This window comes from Triplophysa dalaica, chromosome 7, assembly GCF_015846415.1.
Source record: "Triplophysa dalaica isolate WHDGS20190420 chromosome 7, ASM1584641v1, whole genome shotgun sequence".
Taxonomy (NCBI): Eukaryota; Metazoa; Chordata; class Actinopteri; order Cypriniformes; family Nemacheilidae; genus Triplophysa; species Triplophysa dalaica.
Genome location: NC_079548.1, coordinates 16673894 through 16694986, shown reverse-complemented (window position 1 = coordinate 16694986; position 21093 = coordinate 16673894). Strand labels below are relative to the sequence as shown.

At 38.8% G+C, this 21093-nt stretch overlaps 1 protein-coding gene across 4 annotated transcripts in view; it reads right to left on the bottom strand.

Annotated features, from left to right (window-relative positions):
- The window catches only part of tnrc18 (trinucleotide repeat containing 18), a 53876-nt gene extending 33068 nt beyond the window's left edge, over positions 1-20808 (bottom strand). The window contains exons 1-3 of one of the 4 annotated variants that reach the window (XM_056753903.1): positions 20452-20808; positions 18710-19045; positions 5500-5661 (exon numbers count right to left, since the gene is read on the bottom strand). In XM_056753903.1, the coding sequence (XP_056609881.1) occupies positions 5500-5661; positions 18710-18920 (373 nt within the window). In that variant the 5' untranslated portion in view covers positions 18921-19045; positions 20452-20808. Of the gene's footprint in view, positions 1-5499; positions 5662-18709; positions 19046-19722; positions 20423-20451 lie in introns of those variants that run through there. The other 3 variants (XM_056753901.1, XM_056753904.1, XM_056753902.1) reach the window with 3 other exon arrangements.
- Positions 20809-21093: the final 285 nt, after the last annotated feature.

The window sequence follows — 21093 nt, the reverse complement described above, 5'->3', positions numbered from 1 at the left end:
GGTTGCCAGAGCGAAGAACAAACAGCTCGAAAAGAAAAAGAAATACTTCACATTCAAAGGGGAGGACAAAACGCTTAGAGCTTAATCCTTTGGAATAAAGGGTCATGTAGGTGCGTTCATCACTCTTGACTGAAAAAGACACTGTAGTTGGGTGGATCTCATCCTTCATTCTGAAGCTTAACTGAGAAAAGTGCATTGTGGGTGGAGCAGGCTTCCATTTAAGGCCACTGAGACCTGAGGCGCATTCGAGACCTGTTGTGGTTTTTACAGTGCGGTCTGGCAGCAAGGTGCAGGCCCGCACCACCCTGGCCCCTGGCGCGACGCTGCTCTAGGAACAGTACAAGGACGGAAAAATGTAATGTTTGTTTTCGGACAGCCGTGTCTTAAAGACCGCAATTATTCAGAGCACCAGCGACCACGTCATGCAGACATGGTGAGAGGTCAGGAGGTGTTCGGATGACTCATTCAAACGCCCCGAAGAGATGAGTAACCTCTAAATCAAAGAGCTCAGAGAATGCAAAGACAAGAGCAGCTCATCCAGGCTGCAAACGAAAGGAGCGGAATAAGGTTGGAATGTAAACTTCTCCCATCCCTCTGGCAAAATTGCAACATAATCGGAGAAGACTTTGCTGGAAAAAGGTCAAAAAGCTGTTTGATTGGATTTATGGCCAAGTTTGAGGAGATGAGGCTGCTGAACCACCTGAAGATTTCATGACAAACTGAATGCATCTGAAGAAGTCCAAAAAGAAAGGAACTCATTTCAAATAAACAAAGATTAAAGGGACAGTTCACCTGATCTTTTGCATTCAACTGAACAACTTTATAAAGCAATTTTTCCTCCTATGGTAGTCAACAGTGGCCAAGATCTGTTTTCTTACAAGCATTCTTCTAAACATCTTTCTCAGTGTTCATCCGAACATTTATACATATTTGGAACATCATTTCATTTTTGGGTGCACTGTTCCTTTAAGGGGAATATTTACGCATGGCAAACTCTACATTTTTTCGAATTCGTACTGCTGTGTAACCAGTCTGAATGGACTGAGCATGCATATTGACGTCTTGAGTATTTGAACAACAGCGGGAGTGTCTTAGGTGTAATGGATGACTTCTTACCGTCAATGCAATTTAAATCAGGTCACATCAACTGTTATAGATTGACTCACATATGCCCTGAGCAAGTCAGTTTTCCAAAACAATGTTTAGAGAGATAGCAGATACGGGGTCCTGAAGGGGCAGGGGCAGAGGTTAGCCCATTTCAATGAGTGTTGCCAGAGCTCTGAATGAAGGTTTATTGGGGGCAGATGGAAAAAAAGTCTCAAACCCTCAGAGAATGAAACTGTGTCTTCAATCTCTGTGTAGGTCTCGCTGTGGGTTTTATATCCCATAGATTAAATTCCTCAGTCAAACCACAGCCATTCTGCTTTAAACATGTGCTAGTTTCAACAGCAGGCTAAATAAAGCACAGAGTCAGCCTACAAATCAAGTCCAGTATTATTATTTTGTCACACGCTTGCTCCGTTTATCCATGTATTATAAAAGTGGAAATTCATCTCCTCCTGCACAAAAGCTGCATTAACACATTATGTTCACTTTTTATTTTAATTGGAAGTCACTGAAAAATAACATTGCAAATAAAGCACACCAGGGTTACTCAACACTCATCTACATTCGCAGTCTCACAGTCAAAGCAAAGTCTTTGTAATTCGTGATTGCAGCAACATGAGAATGTTCACTGTTATCAACAGTCAAAAAGCAAAACAAAAAGGTCTAAAAATAAAGTCTGCGCAACCTTGTTTAAATTGCCCCACCATTTATTAGCTAAGATATTATATGGACACATGAATGTCTTTATGGCACTGCGGCTAACATTCATTTAAAACTCTCTGTGGTTCAAAGGCTGACGCTTTATATTTAGTATGTCTCAGGTGACATGGTTGTGAAATGCCTCTGATAGCATTCTGACACCATACCAAGAGATGATTGAGGATATTCTACTCTTAGACACCAGGCAAAAACTGCAGCAACACATTTATTTCGGTGTTCTCCTGAATACCTCACATGAGGGGTGTGGCAGAGGCATGCGTGTTCTCAAAGCACAGCACCTCTAATCGCTGTTAATCTCAGTTTCTCATACGTGAAACGGTGAGCAAATCTTTGCCTTCACAGTATCTGCAGACTTAATTCGTCTTGTCTCTCTCTGCCCTTTCCTCCAGCTCTGCACCACAGCACATCTGTGACTGATTTACCCCCAAAAAAGCTAAATCCACCCAAAAGATTTAAGTTTAGACTGGTGTGAATGTGAAAAGATGTGTGGGTTTTTCAGAGCATGTGAATCATTTAACCTAGCTTATTCTTTAGGGATCTTATACTAAGGACGGTGGAAGGTTACTTGTAAATGGGCTGTGTGTAGAGAGGGGAATTTGGCTCCAAATGGAAGGGTCAAAAAAGAGGCCATTAACATTCAAAAGCAATGGCGCTATGACAGTTGCGTGCCCTTGCTGACATGAAATATAAAAACTGTTCAGTATGCCATGCGTTAGGGCTGTGCAATTTTTGACAGACCTTGTGATTGCGATGTGATTTGCAATTTAATTTTTCTAATTCAAGCTTCAGCTTAATATTGTCAATAGTGTGAAGCAAAGTATAGGTATAGTTACCCTGCTGAAAGAAAACAATAAAAAAACTCTGAGCAGAGATGCGCAAGTATGACACAGGCTATGAGTGCGGTCTTCTGAATTTTCTTTAATATTTAGTTGCCGAATATGATCAATCGGACTCTGCTGACGCCATAATCACACGCAGTCTCTTGTTTTTTGGGGGGTTTTTTTATGAGGGCCATCTATGTAGTTGGCTAGGGCAGTGCTGAATGGGCATAACAGAGGTGCAGACACTCAGTTTGTTAACAAGAATGCCACTCAATGCGGGCTTGGAACAAACGAGTTTCATATTTTCAACATCGCGTCCACATAGCAGCATCTTGCGATTAGCAAATCGCAACGTCTCACAACTGATTGTGATTAGATTAATCGCCCAGCCATACCATCCATTATATAAAAGCCACAAGAATTCAGAGTACCTTAGAAGGTTTTAAAGGGACAGTTCAGCCAAAATAAAAATTCCATCATTTACTCATCCTCTTGACATTTCAAACCTGTATGACATTCTTCTGCAGAAAACAAAATGTTATATTTTGAAGAATGTGGGTAAACTGAACAACAGTGCTAACTATTGACTTGCATTGGTTTTGGGTCTATACCAGTGTTTCCCAACCATGGTCCTCGGGGCAAACCTTCCAGAATGTTTTAGTTCTCTCCCTATATGAAACAACTGATTGATGAGTTGCATCAGGTGTTTAATATAGGTAGAGATCTAAAACATTCTGGAAGGTGTGCACCGAGGACCAGTGTTGGTCAACACTGGTCTATACTATAGAAGTGGATGGGTACCTCTTTTGTTTGGATGCCAACATTCTTCCAAAAAAAGTTTTGCGGCAGATGAGTAAATGGTGACAGAACTGAACTATACCTTTAAGCACAAGACGGACCAGATCTAGGACCAGAAGCAATTTAAGAGAAGGCAAAAATACCATTGCTCATTGCCACCTCATCTTTACCCGAGAAAGGAGAAGTGCCAGAAATGCTTAATCTGCCTCCACACTCCCTCTTTTCATTATCTTTATTATACATCTCCAATTTCACATTAGTATAGTTATCCCGTCATCTGGACCCCGGGGACACTGCAGGAAGCGCTGCACAACATCAAAGCGCTACCTGCACCGACGGCTCCATCATCACAACCGAAGAGGGGCATTCCTTTCCACGCAGAGTCCAATGTGTGACAGCAGCAGCAGGAGCGGAAATTCAATCAATCACAGAGTGCCGCCCTACAGCCACCACCAACCATCTCCTGCACGGTCCAAAGGTGATCGGCCCTCGACAGCACGCATGTGATTACAGCACCAGTGGACCGCAGACCACTGCAGATAATTGGTGTGGACACATGCTCATAATTAAGACAAAACTAAAAAAATTGAATTCACACAGTAGGTTTGAATTAAGAACAGGGAGTAAACGATGTCATTACCACATACATAGATTTTTTAGAAATACAAAACCCACATCCAAAAACATTTCACAGTTTACGCATAATTCACGTTTATTAACTGAACTTTCACGATAAATTCGACAGCATCACTTTTTTCATTGATTACAGTGGATTTGCAATGCGAAGTCAAGGGAGTGCGGCATGCCTGATTGTTTCGCACATTTTGTGTAAAAATAGCCAAATTCCACAGCTGCTACTTCAACTTCCTTCAGTTAATAAGAGCCAGGTGCACCCTTCAGAATAAACAGGCATGTTCAAATATTTTCACAAGCGGCAGAGACGAGAGCACACTTCAATGTCAGCTATTCATCACGTTTCTTCGCGGGCAGAGAGAAGCTGGCTTGCTATGATCCGTGCCAAGGTTTTAGACAATTCATCTGTACTTTCTCAGCGGGGACGAGAAACAAAGGCCTATGGGTACGGGGCCCTTCGACAAACCTCGTTAATAATCCGCCCACAAGCTTTTACAGGGTTGGCGTTGCTTTTCTTTCACTTGTTTGGTGTACACGTGAACCATTTTGAGAACTGAAATCTCTATCTTCTTAAAATGGCAGGGGCTGGAATGATGCTGGATGAATCATCCTGCTTAGAAGCACACGTTTGAAGAGTGCATAAAGTCAAACCCTTATCTATGTGCCAAAACGAATGAAAGAAAAAACTCAAACACATTGATATTTGTGATAATGCAAAATACAAACACATAGAACAGCTGTAAAACTGCAGCAATATTATCCGTTATAACCAGTGTCATAGCTTTGGATATTGACTATTGACCAACACCAGCTATTTCACAAAAAGAAATTGGTTACAATTACATCGTAGCAGAGCGGCTGTCAAATATGGCCTATTCTACATTAAGATTGCAGGGCCGAAATTGATTTTTTATTGCCTTTTCTACAGCCGTCGCACACCGTTCACACAAATCTAGTTTATTGACTCCAAAAGAAAGAGAGCGAGGGTAATCCATCGTACACATGAGACATGACTGCATATTACACATCACCAGCCGACAGCTCTAACCAGTCACACACTCGCTTATCAAAAACAATACTGCACCTTTATCTGTTCAAGCACAGCCAACAAACACATTCTTGCACTTCCATTCCAGAGTCGATTTCCATTAACTTCACATATAAAGCCTACTTAAAAGTCCCTGTGCAGACCCGTATGGTAGAGGGTGTGTTTTTCCATTAGACCGTCCACCCGTTCTTGCATGTCACCCAGGCTCTGACTCGGGCCTTTGTTTGAATTCAGTGATCTGCCAGCAAACCGAATTGTTAAACTCAATAAGTTCAATCGGCCTTGCACAAAGGCAGACCCGCTTTGTTTTAAACTACGAAGTGCTCAGACGTTTCTCAACTCCTCCCCAAACAGAAATACAGTGATTCTTACCTTCGTGAGGGTGGGATGCCCAGAGCTGGGCCATTTGCAGGCTGGCAGGGTTAGGGGTTCGAAAGGCTGGATCAGAAGATAGAGGGTTGGGGCCTCCGTGAGCATTAGAGGCGCTGACGTATCCGCTAAGGAATGGGCTTGAGGCACCTGGAAAGGCATCACCTGAAACGACATCAGAAACACACATTTAAGATATTTTGGAAAATATTTAGACGTATTATCAACATTTTGTCACTTTTTTGAGGTTTCAATATATACACTGTAAAAAAACAACTCGTACGATTAACGTAATTTTTTTGAGTAAATTTACTTTAAAAAAACTTTTACTGTGTGCTAATTTACAGTAAATCCTATAGTTTTTTACAGTGTATGGTTTAATACTAAAAAATATTACTATATATTATCATATAATATAACTATATACTTTAAAGCTACATATTATCACGGCTAAGCAACAGCTGCAATTCAGAAATGTACAGACCATCCTCGATTGTCCTATATAGTGTAACAAAAATATAACACTATACAACAAGGATCCATTTCGTCGCTGTCCTTCTAAAACTTTGCATGTTCAAATTCAAAGTTTTTTCATGAGATAGAAAAAACAATTTTAAATAATAAAAAATACTTTTTAATAAGTTTTTTTATTGCGTTGACTTTGAACAAGTGTGACTTATAATGATTTATGACTCAAAAACAAAAATCACGAAATATGGAGATAAAAGGTTTCAGAAGGACAGCAGCGATTTGTAACATTATTTAATGCATAAGCTTACACAAACTAACAACGATAATACTATAGCATTATTTTTTATCTCAGTTCCTGTACATTTCTGTATTTACCAATACAGTTTTTAAATCTAAAGTTGTAACGGTTAACATTAAAAGCACAGTAAACTATCATGAGAAATTGTATTGATATTAACTACCATTGTTAAAGTCAATACAACAAGCAACCCACAATGTTAAACATAACCGTATTGTGAAGTGTTACTGTAAATGCTCTCATTTTGTATGAAGCTACATTCTCTGTATTGCAAAATGTTCTCTGCGTAAACATATTGGACAAAGATGACTCCCATAGTCAGAGTCATTTCGTCAATACACCACCTGCCTGAGGATCAAGCAGTTGTCTATGAAGTGACTAAATGAAGAAAGAAATAAAGAGCTGTCATCAAATATGATGACACTGCACTCAGGAAAACAGCCTTGGCAAAAGTGCAATTATAACTCTGTGAAGCTTTGCGGTTTTCTTTTGAAACACAGCCGCAAACCTGTTTCGACTGCCGGATGGGCTTTAATTCCTTTCAAAAGACAATGTTTACGGAGAGGCACAGAAAGACCACAAACACAAATCTCTTTTGCTTGTAAACAAATGTCACGAATAATTATTAGTCATCTTAAATGTTATGTTAACTGTCATTACAATAGCCACCAGATGTGCCGCTTCAAAAGAGAGAATGTCTAAATAAAACAGTTTTCAGTTGCCAGCTATTACATTAAAGCTAGACGCAGGGACACGTATGGAATTCAGTTCCCTGGCTCCCCAGAGCTTTCCCAGTCTACCAGATAAAAACAACAGCGATAGCACATGCGGCTCCTCCGCGGAGATCTGTAGAAACGTTTAAAAAGGTAGATATTCGGAACGGGTCGCTCCATTTGATGAGAACGCGTATTCCCCAACCGGAGAGATCTAAGAGGGAGTCGTGTGGCCTGGTACGGGATATAGCTTGCATTTAAATCAGTGAATTAAACCCTCTGGTCCAAATGGCACACTATCTATTCAAGCATTACGTATAAACAGGGGAAGGCAGTCTAAATTAATGAGCCCTTCCCCCGGTTTTTCCGATAGGACTCTTCTCTTCATTCCCACATGACTTTCCTCCGAGCAGCGTGGGAGGAGAAATTCACACTTATTACCAGAGATGGATTCAGACACACTTTCACAGGCACACACATACTACTTCCTCCTATGCCGCAGACACCTCTGCACAATGGCTCCATTTTTGCATGTGTAAATAGTGCATTAGCATGACAGAGGAGGAGGAACAACAAGGCATCAACGGCAACATGAGTCTTTTGTAGCGGAGGTTAGCGTGCGATTAACCTAGGAGGGAAGCAGTCTTGCTCCGCCGATGAACCGTTGGGCCATTGTATCGTGCTCCGCTAACAGTAGATGTGAACCCTTTGGACTTTCATCTAAACATTAACCACAGGACAGATTAGACCTCTGGATGGGGTGCAAATGGAGCAGAAAGAAGAGCCATGCTTGGGAAATTTGTATGTTATGTATATTTAGCAGTGTATACTTGCAAGTCGATTATCAGAATCTGTAACATTTGGTATAAAAGTAAAGGGAATCTGCAATGACCTGGAGAGACCGTTGCATTTTGACCCAATTGGCGATAATTTGTTCCTTTTTTGGTGTACTATAAATTGGGACATATTGGTTGTGAGATATTATAAACGTATGCAAGATTAGGCTAAAGTAGCATTCTTGCAAGTTGCAAAAATTTCAGTGAGCCACAGTCAGATGATTGTCAGTGGTGCAATTTTAGACCCATAATCCTTTACTTCAAACATACAGTAAGATCATTGCCGTATACATTTAAACATCAGCTCTGACCTGCATCAACTGAAACATCCAGTTTTTTTTTTACTTAATCATAGCCGGCATTAAACCCTCTATATTTACCACATAGCCAAAATTGCAACAGTCACAGCCCTATAGGTTAAATTTACAATTTATAATGTTACCAGCCTTGCACTTTATCCACCTCAACAGCTTTTACATCTTTGACCAGCAAGTTTTCACATACTTTTCAGAATGATTAAAATAACATGCGTTAATATTGAATCTTGTTTTGTGGCAACAAAGCTTTTCACTAGATATCGGAAATGTGCTAAAGGGCTTTGGCTTCATTCTCACTCTAAAACAATAATGAAGACAGGCATTGATGTTGGCCGGTTAGACAAGCTTCACATCATCCCAAAATGTGTTCACAGAGTCGAGTTCAAGGCTGTGTTCAGGCCAGTCGAAGTTCTTCCATTCCCCTGGTAGCTAAGCATTTTCTAATGGCTCTGCTTTGTGTGCATTGTATTAAAAAACAGGAAAGGGCCTATCCCAAGTAAACAAAATAGTCTAGAACATCTTTCTATTAAAAAATACAATCATCAATCCTGTGTCAAAACCAATAAATAGAGTAAGCATAATAAGGCTTAAAAAACTTCATGACTGAATGGTTATACCCTATGATGTTGCAACAGGATCCAAGGCTTCTCAATATGGTAGTTTTTTTCTGCCAATGTTTGTCTATGGCTGTATACTTGACTTTACAACTGTTACTGCTGTGTGTGCATTGACGAATCATAAATCTGTCCAGACATTTGGCCACATAGTATAGAATACAATTCATGCATATAGATTTGGTACAGCTCAAACCTATTGCAATGATTGATGTAAGGGCCTACAGTTTCTCATCCCACAAGTCAGTTTCACTATCTCGAACACTAGAAGCAGTTTTAGCTCCTGTTAAACAAATAAAACAAAACCTCAAAGCCAACAAATGTGAACCGCAATGAAAACCAGACTATATTGCCCTGAACAGAGACACAAGATTGCTTACCTAGAAGTACATCCAACTTATGAATATTTTAAAGATAATGTGAAACACCCGACTTCATATCACATCTGCAAACATTTCTCTCTACAACCCGGGGTTCGCAGGGCACGTTAATTCTCCCCAATCACCCAGAATTACAGCAGTCACAGTTGTCATCTTTGATGCATGAGGAAAAACTCAGAGTTTAGCAGGTCAGAAATAGTTCAGTCCACTAACATGAGCACTTTTCAGAAGGCCATGGTCAGAAGCATACTGAACAGGACACTGGAATTTCCTAATTGCTCATGTTGCTCAACTCAGCTGCAACCCAAAAGGCCTTGCGGTGAGCTTTCGTAATTCCCCAACCAACACCCCTTATAATTAAAGCCAGACCCTTAAAAACAATTCAGAACGAACCGTTGTAAATTAGAGAAAAGAGAGAGACACTAATTAGAATAAGGTCTTAAACCGAGGCACAGAAAACGGGGCCATTAAAATCCTCACAGACACTCTTAACTGGTCCCTTCAAAGCCCACCACCTGGACTGAAAAACATAAAGAGCACTCCCACACCACAAAAGGCCACATTATGATAGATACTACAATGCAGCACTGACATAAACCATGCCCAGTCAACCAATACACTAAAAAAGGGGAAACCCGTATTATTTAATGTTTTTTAAGCAAATAGCGTGACGGAATTACACAAGAATACTGCCATACAATACACAAAATAGCAAATGTTTTCACCTTGCTAAACCCTAATATCATTTTACACATGGCTTTTTCCAACATGGGAATAAATCACTAAAACGGGTAACCGAGAGGCATAAAGTCCTAACAATCCATACAAAGAATGAGCATAGCCATATGAAAGATCCTCTTTTCCAAATAAAAAAGAGACAGGCTTTTTAGATGATTTTTACCCTGCCAATGATTACGCCAAAAAACAGCTCTTCAACTTGTACTACTAACCCATCATTACGAATTAAACACTAACAGTGTTCAGCAACCCAACATTAGGGAATAGCATAAATTTAGAATCTTTGAAAAGAAAATCTAAAGAGTTATTTTTGTATGTATTCCTATCTATTAAGTTCTCTCTGTGTTTTTACTTCTGCTTGTTTTATGAACCAATGGAAAACAAGTAATTCGCGATTTTCTCTTAGCTCAATGCATTACCTGCGATGGAACAAAAACACATCAAAACGAACCAGTTCCAACAAGTCAACCGGTACGTTATACAATAAAGCAAATTCTTGTATCTCGCTCGCACTGCAGGGCTCAAACTGAAACTTTTGTTCCGATGTTTTGACAGGAGGAAAGTGACAAAATAATTGCTGTATATAGTGGCAAATGCATGTAGTGAGGTAATCTTGGTCTAATAAACAAGCTTCTGAGCCTCGAGTTTAGGCGTCGCTGCATATTCGAGTGCTGAGAATACAACTGTGTAGAACAATGTGTCTGGGCAGGGATTCGTCCTAGTAAATGGCAAGGATTATATGTGGCCCTTTGTCGAATACAATAGTGAATGTTTAGCTTTACAAGAAGCTTGTCCTTCAGCATGAGCCATTTAAAACTTGCACATGTAAAGTAAATATGATTTACAAGAACAAACTGTACTCTATTCCTTAAAACCAATTTTAATGACAATCACAAAGGGTCCTTTAAGTAAATGTATATTTATAAAAGTGTGCTCAAATGCTGTTAGAAGAGTCCTTTGAGCTCCACCCAACGTCTTATTGGTTACCAGAAGAAACATGAGCTTGCACTAGAAAGGTCAAGCCCATTTGTGGTCATTGGTATTCAAGTTGTTCTTCCAAGACAGAACGCTGTTGATTTCACAAAAGTAGCGTTTGTTAAAAGTATCTTTTTAGGGTCTTGCTAGCGAGCGGAGCTGCTGCCTATGTCAACTTTTTCTGCAATTGCTCCCCCACAAAGAAATCAGTGTAAAACACACAGATCTTATACTGCAGCTTTCACCTAATATCTACTCAAAACAGCTGTGGGATGCGGTGCACTACCAACCAACATTAATATGTGTACCGACGAAACGCTGCTCATCACCTTTTCATTTCACAATAGCAACATTGTACACCAGTGAGATGGAAATAAAGGCTTTATGTCCAAACTTAAGATCCCAACATTTAATTTATTACACAGGGAGCTGTGATTTCACCTGACCCTTTCATCTTTCCTCAAACAAATTTGCTCATGATGACAAACGTCTCGAGGGGGAAAATATTGAACAATGCAGCTTATATGAACTGGGTACAAACAAAACAAGGAATATAGCTCTATTTATTTAAGACGATGAAAATACAGTTATTCGCCCTTTTAATCTATTCACCCTGTATATGACTCCTTCTTCTGTGGAACACTAAATAAGATTTTGAAAAAGGTCTCTGTGGTTTTGCGTCCATCCAAAGGAAGTCAATGAAGGCCAGGTTTCCAATGTTCTTCAAAATATCATTTTTTGCAGAAGTCATAAAGGTTTGGAATGACATGATGGGGAGTATACAATAAAAATAAGGGAAATGTGAAAATGTGTTAACTATGTCTTTCAAGGTCTATATAAAGAAAATGGAAATGCCTGCCAGGCTTTAAGAAACCCACTACGTCTGTGTATTCTAATAAATAGACTGATTACCCAAGATTACTTTTCATTAGCAGTCGCTTAAGCTAAATGGCTCTAAACAAAACATTTAAAAATAAATGAAAGAAAATTCCACTGATATAACAGCATGTATATGGTGTTTGCCATAGCTGAACAGGCTAAAAACAGCACAGCCGTCTTCAGCACAGTTCCAGACACTGTAATAGGAGTCAGCGATATGAGAACAGGGCCAGAGTGCTGGCTTTCATTTCACATCCTTTGTTAGGCTTTCAGAGGCATGGCCTAGTCCCAGGTCAAGTCAGCGCTCCCATGTGTGGCCCCTTCACAACACGAACTACCCCATCCTCAATTTCGTCAGACCAAACACCTCCTTCAGTGCCCTTTGGCCTAACCTTCAGACCACTGGTGTAAGCTTGCACATGCAGTCTCAGCAACTACAGATGAGAGCGCAAATTATTACCGCTAGTGATTCAATGTACCATAAAACGCCATTATCAGCCTACACCAGTAAAACATTGTTTGATATTAAACTTACAGCGATTAACTCACTGGGCCAAAGGTTTCGACATTAGTCTTGCACAAAAAGTAACATACATGGAGTACATGCATCTAATATATATATATTTAAACATATATACATATTCATTTTTTGTTGCTTAATAAATAATAGAATTATCTATGGAAAAACCATTTACTCCAGTGATTAAGTTTAAAAACAATTCCAAATGGGAGTGTCATCGTATATTATAAACAACTTATGATATCAAAGTACAATTAAAATTTATATCAGAAAAGTACAGCATCAGCAATTTGCTAATGATCATTTTTATAGTGTCCTGTTAGTTTAACTGCCAACATGTGAACTGCATCAACATGTCTAAAATTTCAATGCATAACTTTTTTTGTCTTTTTTACTTTTCTCGAACAGTTTCTCTTCTTTAATTCCTTTCTGATTTTGTACTTATGTTCTAACTGATTCGATATTTCAGATGACCGTCTTATACAATTTATCAATTTACATACAGAAGTTTCAAATATGCATTGAATGTTGTCAGTTCTTTACCATGTTATGTAAAATGGTATATGTTTTGTAAATTCATATTCAATTTTGTTCAAAATATCTTGATACATTTACATTACATTTAGCAGACGCTTTTATCCAAAGCGACTTGTATTGCTTTATCCTATACATTTTACATAGGTATTTGCAATCACCTGGGATCGAACCCACAACCTTGCGTTGTTACACAATGCTCTTACCACTGAGCTACATGAAAGCTACCCTCATAGTTCAGCAAAAAATGAAAATTCTGTCATTATTCACTCACCTTCACGTTGGTGCTAGCCTGAATAATTTGTGTTGTTCTGCGGAACACAAAAATAAATAATTGGAAGAATGTTTGTAACCAAACAGTTTTTGGGACACTATCGATTACTTTAAGATGGAAAACATCTACTGTGGTAGTAAATGGTGACTCAGAACTGCTTACTTTCCCACATTCTTTAAAATATCTCCTTTTGTGTTTTACATAGCAAAGAAATGTAAACATGTTTGGAACATTTTTGGGTGAACTACCCCTTTAAGACCCAGATGAAACAGACCAGACATGCTGTAGTTTTTTCCAGGCTATGGGGCTTAGCTACACAGAAACCTGATCTAATCAGCCTTCCAATCACTTACCTCCAAATTACATTTTAATAACGTTTTTTCCACTGCCACTTCTGCAGATGTTAAATCTAGGATGTTCCATTTCTAACTCTTCCTGCACAACAGCAAAGCTCTAAAGGGAACTCTGCATTAGTTCCCGGCACTTTCAGGATTTCTCTGGGCAACGTCATGAAGGAAGAGTAAAGATCAAACACTCAGGAGAAAACAGAGCTAAACAGCTTCAAATAAAGAGAAGAATACGTGTTTACTTGTTCTCCCTTTAACAAGAACAACTCTGAATCATGTGTACACTAAAAACAGAACACGAAAGCAGAAAATGCCCTCCAGTGAGACCCCAGCGCTCCTCATAAAACACATTCACACGAGCATGTCTAACAGCCGGGGCATTTTATTTCAAATGTGCAGAGTGCGTAACCTGTGCAGGATGAGCAAACGGGGGTGTACGCATCAGGACACTAAACACTTTATGTATAATTCAGAGGGAAGTCAAGGCTGCAGGACGTTTAAACATCCTCCCCCTACACTCAATTTCCATCAGTGGTTCACTCCTGGCACACCACTCAGGACAAAAGCAGGTTAGGAACTGCATTTTACCACTCACCCTTCAGAGTCCTGTTCTGCATATGTCACAGTACATCACAATGAAGGAAAGGTCTCATACTACATACAACAGAAAGTTTCAGTCACATGATGGAAATGGACAGCGTAGAATACATTCAAGAAATCATATAATGTCAGTGTTTAATAAACTGCAACAAATGATTGGTTTAGTGCCCTCCCTCATCTGTGCTTTATAGGAATGTTCCTGTAACCTTGAAACCTAAGCATATAGACCGAGGAAGGTGTGGGAGGGAGGGGTAACACCTGGATGTCATAGGCAGTTTTTACAAGGGTTTTCACCCGAAACACACTTCTGGGTATAAATGAGGGTTTGTTCCCTTCCTGATAGGTTAAACCCGGATTAGGCAGCACAGTCATTTCTGGAGAAAACATCAAAAGATGGAATAATATATAGCTTATTAAAGGGAAAAGGCTGAAATAACAAAGCGTAACCACAAGCACTTGCTTTCCAGATACTGTAACAACAGTAAAACGCTGCAGAGTGAAATCAGCAGCGATATATAAATGATGCTTGATCTGTATCAGCCTCTGCAGAAGAAACCTCCGGACAAGAACATTACAGCCTTCACAACACTCATTATAATTGAAAATAGAGAAATACGTAAAAAAATAGCAATCTTTCAATCGAATATTAAAAAATTCAAAAGACTTGATTTGGGAATTAGGGGTTTGCGAACAGGACGTACTCAAATGGAATCAATAGAACCTTAAAATCTACAGAGCATGTGGAGGTAGTCATTTCCATCTTAAGGCCAAACTCCAGGGCCCTCTATTAAAAACAGCCCATAAACTACCAGCAGGCCTGCAACCCCAGGATTCTCTGATGCGGCATATGAAAATCGATCAATCGTACATTCCAAAAGACACTGAGCTTCAAAGGCACATCAAGCAAACATTTGCATTTTCTCCATGTTGCGTCAGTAATTCAAAGTTCCACAGAAATCCTGTAAAACAAGTGCGCTTTGAAGCAGAAAAAAACGTTTCATGCACTGCATGTTAAAATGCACTCAGCAAACGTTAACGTTCAGCCATTAGCCAGACTATTACCACCACTACTACGGCTGCCATTACTAAACACAAGGAAGTTAAAATAATAGATTCTTGTTCAAAACTTATTCAGTCCTAACTGCTGGAAATTATAAAAAAAAACTTCAGACACGAATAAAGTGATTCATTCGGAGAACTTCATAAAGACATACAATCTCAAGGTAGATTAATATACTTTGACTCTAAACATGTAAGCTATTACCCAGAAATTGTGTTTACTCTTCTTAATTAGCTTTACAAGCAAGAGAACCACCAAATGCCAGTGCCTAAACTATAGCATCACACAGCGGGTCCATTCAGTAACATTCATGGTACCTCTGCAATAACTTTCAGTTGTATAGAGAACCGTCATGTGTTCTACTAATAAACAACAACAACAAGTGATGTAACGTCTTCGAGGTCTACCGTTATGTATATTGCCACAGTACATAAACAGCTGGCACTTCTACTCCATTTCAGATCAAATGTTTCTTTCAGAAAGTTAAATCCGAAGACCAGCAGATGGGCCGGCAGTATTACAATAAAATCCTCCCGATTCATGCAACTCTTGTCATTTCTCTCTAAAAGCACTACATGTAGACTAAACTGTCAACTGTTCAATAAAGGTTAAACAAATCTATGCAGAACTTTATGTTTGTGTTTTAACACGACAACATATTTTGCATACACAATGAGTCCTTGTAAGTGACTAAGACGAGAAAATCACGCTCAAAGATGTACTAGCATCATAAAGAAACATGCTGTAACCACAAATCACTAAAAAGGCTTTTATAACAGCAATGTAAAGCATTCAAGTTAAGGGACAGAACGTCGTCACTCTGAAATCCAAGAATAACAGCCATCTGGTGAGTTGGATTCATGCGTGAAATTTTTGGAACGAATGCTCAGTGTTGTACATGTTTGCTTCACAAGCTGGTGCAAAAACTCCAAAAAAGTACAGCCTTTTCCAAAAACAAAGCGGTACTTGCACTTAATTTAGGTTTCTCCAACAGCTTTAGTAGACTATAAGAGACAAACAATATTACAAACTAAATTATGAATTTGTAAGGCTTTATCCTGTGCTGAATTACTGCTTTACTTTTTCTTCTGGTCAATACACCACAAAGTATTACAGTACAAAAGGAAACAATTGAAAGAAATCGAGTATTACAAACAGCTGGGTGAAAGTCAACCTTTGCCAATCTGCTGAAAGGCACACATCAGCTTTTTATGCCTTTCTAGCACAAATTTAGCAGCGGACATGTATATTCAAGACTCAAGTTACACATTTGCCTTGTTACTCGGCATAAAAATTTCAGCCATGAAGTTCTGCTCCCGCACCCATCAAGTCTTTAACCAAGCCACCCGCTCTGAGATTCAGATCCCAAAAGTGCCTTCCCTACAACTTCAACATATTTGTGCATGAATTATTTAAAACTGTATTGTAAAAACCTGCACCACATGAACCATTTCATAATAATAACAGAATTCTTATAGGTTGCTGTCAATCTCGATCCAGGTTGGTCCCTTATACATCCATTCACAAACAATAAATAACACTTTAAACAGATTCTTGTCATTTAGAAAGATTAACAGCAGCACATAAATCTGTTTATACTTTCAAGTTTCTATTCGCAGGAATGGAATTTCCAGGCAGTTCCCAGGAAACGGAGTAATTTCATAAACACATGAAATGACGTATTCAATGTTCATTACCACTGAAGAACATTTATGAAAAATAACTCAATTTATAAACCAATCATTTAACATAAATTCAGTAAGAGTGCTTTTAAATAATTCAATACAATGTTCTTAGAATTAATCATAAATTTGTGGTGGGTTGGGTATAGGTGCAGAACAAGATTTTTTTATTTTATTACATCACGATTTAGACTCACAAGCTAAGAGATATTTTTTCGCTTTATTCTTACCAAAGAAATCAATAGAAAGCAAAATAAGGATATTGCATACTAAAACACAACTTTTGAAAATTCCTTTGAGGTGTAGATGACTCAAAGTCAACGCTCGGGGCAGTATTAATAAAGCCATCATCTCCTCTCAGTTAATCATACAACAATGATAAGGTGCAGTCAGAATGAGATGACAATTTATTATGTTACCAAATTTAATCACTAAACAATGCACAATAATGTAAAACGCTCATGTTAATATTAAAACTATTATATGCACCAAATATGCATGGTAAACTGCATACACAAACTTGAAATATGAAGGGAAACGCTTCTCTATAGGTCTATATGTTCTCTGACATCTGCAAAGCATTACATCCTCAAGTTATGGGGGAGTTAAGGCAAAGAAAAATATTAACAATATCAATGACAGTAGTAATTTCAGAATAGTTCAGGGTCAAAACTAACCCAAATATCAAGTTCACCATATTATTTTTTCTATAAAATCTTTCCTAAATTCTTAAAATGGGACAGCGTTAACAAGGATAATTGATAAAATAATGATAAAAAATAATGTTGGTAGCATAGATTTGCTACAAATTATTTGCTATTTGCAAGTCCAGACTCAGGATAGAATACATACATTGTATAAAGTAAGGCCAACACCTTTTCAGAATTTTTAGCAATAATAACTACTGCCAATTATTTTGTATGTATATAAAGACAAATTACAAAACATTCATCTAAATTACTGTGCACTTGACAAAGACATCAGGTGCACAATAAGGAACAGTAATAATCTCAAATTTATTGAATGCTTCCAAGAACAAACATATCAAGATAAACATATCAGCAAACTATTTCCACCCTAAAATTTACACACTCTTTAAAGGCATAAGGCACATAAAATGATGGCCCACTTGCCATATGTAGTACAGTTGGAACATTAATCATCTTAACTGAGAAACAGGTCTATAATGTTCTATTTACGTATAAAAGGATATTTATTTATTGAGACTAGAAAGTACTACACAGCACTATACTGCAAAGAAATTTGGCTATGGATCTGCATAACATGCAGCATTTACAGAATGGATTTTTATTGCTTATAGTTTTTCCCTGTGCAGTGTGGACTTCGTGAGCACCAATAATCAGACCATACGCCTTTACTGAATGACATGGAAGGCAGTAAGTAGTTCACTATGGAAGGGCAGTAATTTCACGGTTTGCCCAAGTGATGGAAAATTTTTGGTGCAATTTCAGTCATAATTCTACTCTAAAATGGATGCTGGATTAAATTTGGGAGAGTTTGTTCTACTACACATATTGTTTTCAACACAAATTAAGGAAATAAGGTGGCAACACGCATTACTTTGCACGAATTTAGCATTTTCTTTCACGCTCGATGCGAGCGATCAGTGCACAACATTGTACGGGTGATTTTTGCGCGATCACTCGGCACTGCTTGATAAACTCTGCTGTATTCAAAACAAGCGTTCGCTTAAAGTGTATACAAGCCATGCTTTGCGAATATTGTGCATTATTTATACATTATTTAAATTATGTATAAATCTCCATTAACAAAACACGCTGCACATTAAACATTATTTCTCTAAAGTCTTTGCAAATTTCACAAAATAGGAAGATGTTAACAAATGTAAACAATGCTGCAAAAGACATGGAAGTTCGAACGCGCCTTGCGTTTTATCATAAATAAAACAGTTTTTTTAAACAAAATAAGCAAAGCGAAATTAAACGGCACTTACTGTGGTGAGAATGTAGATTCATGGCCGAGGATAAAAATTTTCCAGTGTGTAGAGCCGCCGGGTGCCCCGCGCCCAGATGACCGGGAGACGGTGGTATTCTACCCGCCGCAGCGGCAGCGCCGAGTCGGTGCGACTCCATGGCCAAGCCCGAGAGCAGAGGCGGCGGTACGTGCACAGATCTGTGGGGTCCGAAGTCACGGCCATCCATCATCCACAAAGACCCAATTTGATCAAGAAAACAGTCCGATCATGTAATTCCGAATAAGCCAATTTCATTGGCTATAATGTCCCTAGATTCCTAGGCAAATCAGTGTCCTTATCCGGCATTCTGCCGACCTATAAAAACAACACAGAAACAGAAAATTGTCTTGGATAGATGCGGACGATTACTAAACGGAATCCAAAATCATTTCGGAGATAAACACAATCACTGGTGTTTTGTAATGACGCAGTTTTAATCCTAACTACATTACAAGAAAAAGAGAAATAAGTGCGAGTGGTAGGCAAACAGTCATTAAAACATTAAAATGAAAGTCTGAAAGTCTAACAGACGTGTATATGCCTCTCTCCTAATGTGTTTGGAGGCAGCATACTGGGAGAAAAGCAATCGTTTGGGAAGAGGTTTGACCGAACATTCGCGCAATAAGTAACCCATAGGTTCGTGCGAATGCATTACAGATCTAAAATGAATAATATTGCATTATACATGAAAGGCTTTTAACGCTTTTATGCGTTTTTAAACATTAGCTATGCATTAAATCGTCACACCAAAATCTATTTTGTTGCTAAAACTGACATTATACGACCCAACCTCTACTAATGGGCGATCTAAACATGCTTTAAATAGAAAAAAAATATTCTTCTTTTGTTTTTTTTAATAGAGAGCGTGTTTGACCTCTGCTAAAACGTTTGTCTGTATGCAAACATGGTTTATACATCATTTAATCCATACGAGCTACAAATAACTCCACATAAATCTGCTCATCATGACAGTTTCCCGGCAAAATAATTACCTCGTCTTTTTAGTTGAACTATGGTTTAACACGGCCATACGAGCAGTTTGATCCGTGCAATATCCAACTAGACGGTGTGTCACAGGAGCCTATGCAGTACCGTACCATCGTTATAACGATCATTTTTTACTTCATATGACTGGTTAGTGCCACTGAACTGTAATTTGCTCATGAAATAGGGGCGGTACCCCTTACTTTTACACAAGGTTTGTGTATTTATTAATCGAGCTTGCGTTTACAGTCAATGTTAAAGATATTTAAATAAGTTTAAGTGTTTTCAACTGCAGGGCGATCGTTCCCCCTAGAAACGCCCGTTATTTTGAATATTGTCGTGGAAATCAAGTCAAGATATAGGCGATTAGCATCAAAACGAGAAGGAAAACAATGCCGAAATAAAGTTTAGATGCCTGGTTGTTATCAGCCATGCTTCATGATGGCAACACGGACCCGATCGATCGACAGACACGTTTCAAACTTCGCCGTTTCCATTTCCAACAAAACGAAAAGTTTTCCGCCTCGCGTTGAACATTCAATGGCAGCCCGCGTATGGTGAGCTACGGAGAAAGCGCTACTAAATCTAACCTTGTTTACCAAACTAACGCATTCCCCGCGTTTCCATAACGAAACGAAAGAAGTACGTTCTTCAAAAGTGTCTTCGGCTTTTTCTTCATAAACATCACGTTACTGTGCAGCGGATCATGTGCGGAGTGATGGCTATCGGTGTCTTACTTGAAATGGCGACTCAGTTTATAAAATCCAGTTTCTTCGCAAAATCCGTGAGGTGTGTGGTGGAAAATTTCTCAGGCTCCATTTACAAACCATCCGTAGTTACACAGAGCGAAAGCACATACGGGGGAAGGCCCTTCGTTCAAACCACCGTAGACCTCGGTAAACTCTTCTGCAATGAAACAAGCATTGTTTAACAAGCTCCGCCCCCGCGAAGCTAACGCTACACGTTCTACAGCGGAGCGTCTGATTGGTCTTCTGAAGCGTCGATCAACTCCATGTAAACACTTTGGCTCCTCGCCAGCTCTATAAAACCAATTATGGAACAAGGAGGTTGAACGGTTTCAAGCCCCCCTTCCTTCAAGACTTCAATGATCAAAACAAGCGAAGAATTTTGGAGGGCAGTTTCAAGGCCGCTCGAACTCGACTCATTAAAAAAGATCGATGTGGACTTATAGGTTTATAGTTAAATGAATACAGGAGGATAAATGAGTGAACTCATATTTTGTTATGCGATGCCGTAGTCAATAGCATCGAGTATAAATCTTAGTATCTTAAAATACAGTGAATGAGATTACATTAAATAATGTGAGATCTCACATTATTTGCATATAATGATTACCAAGTGTAATTCTTTATCCAACT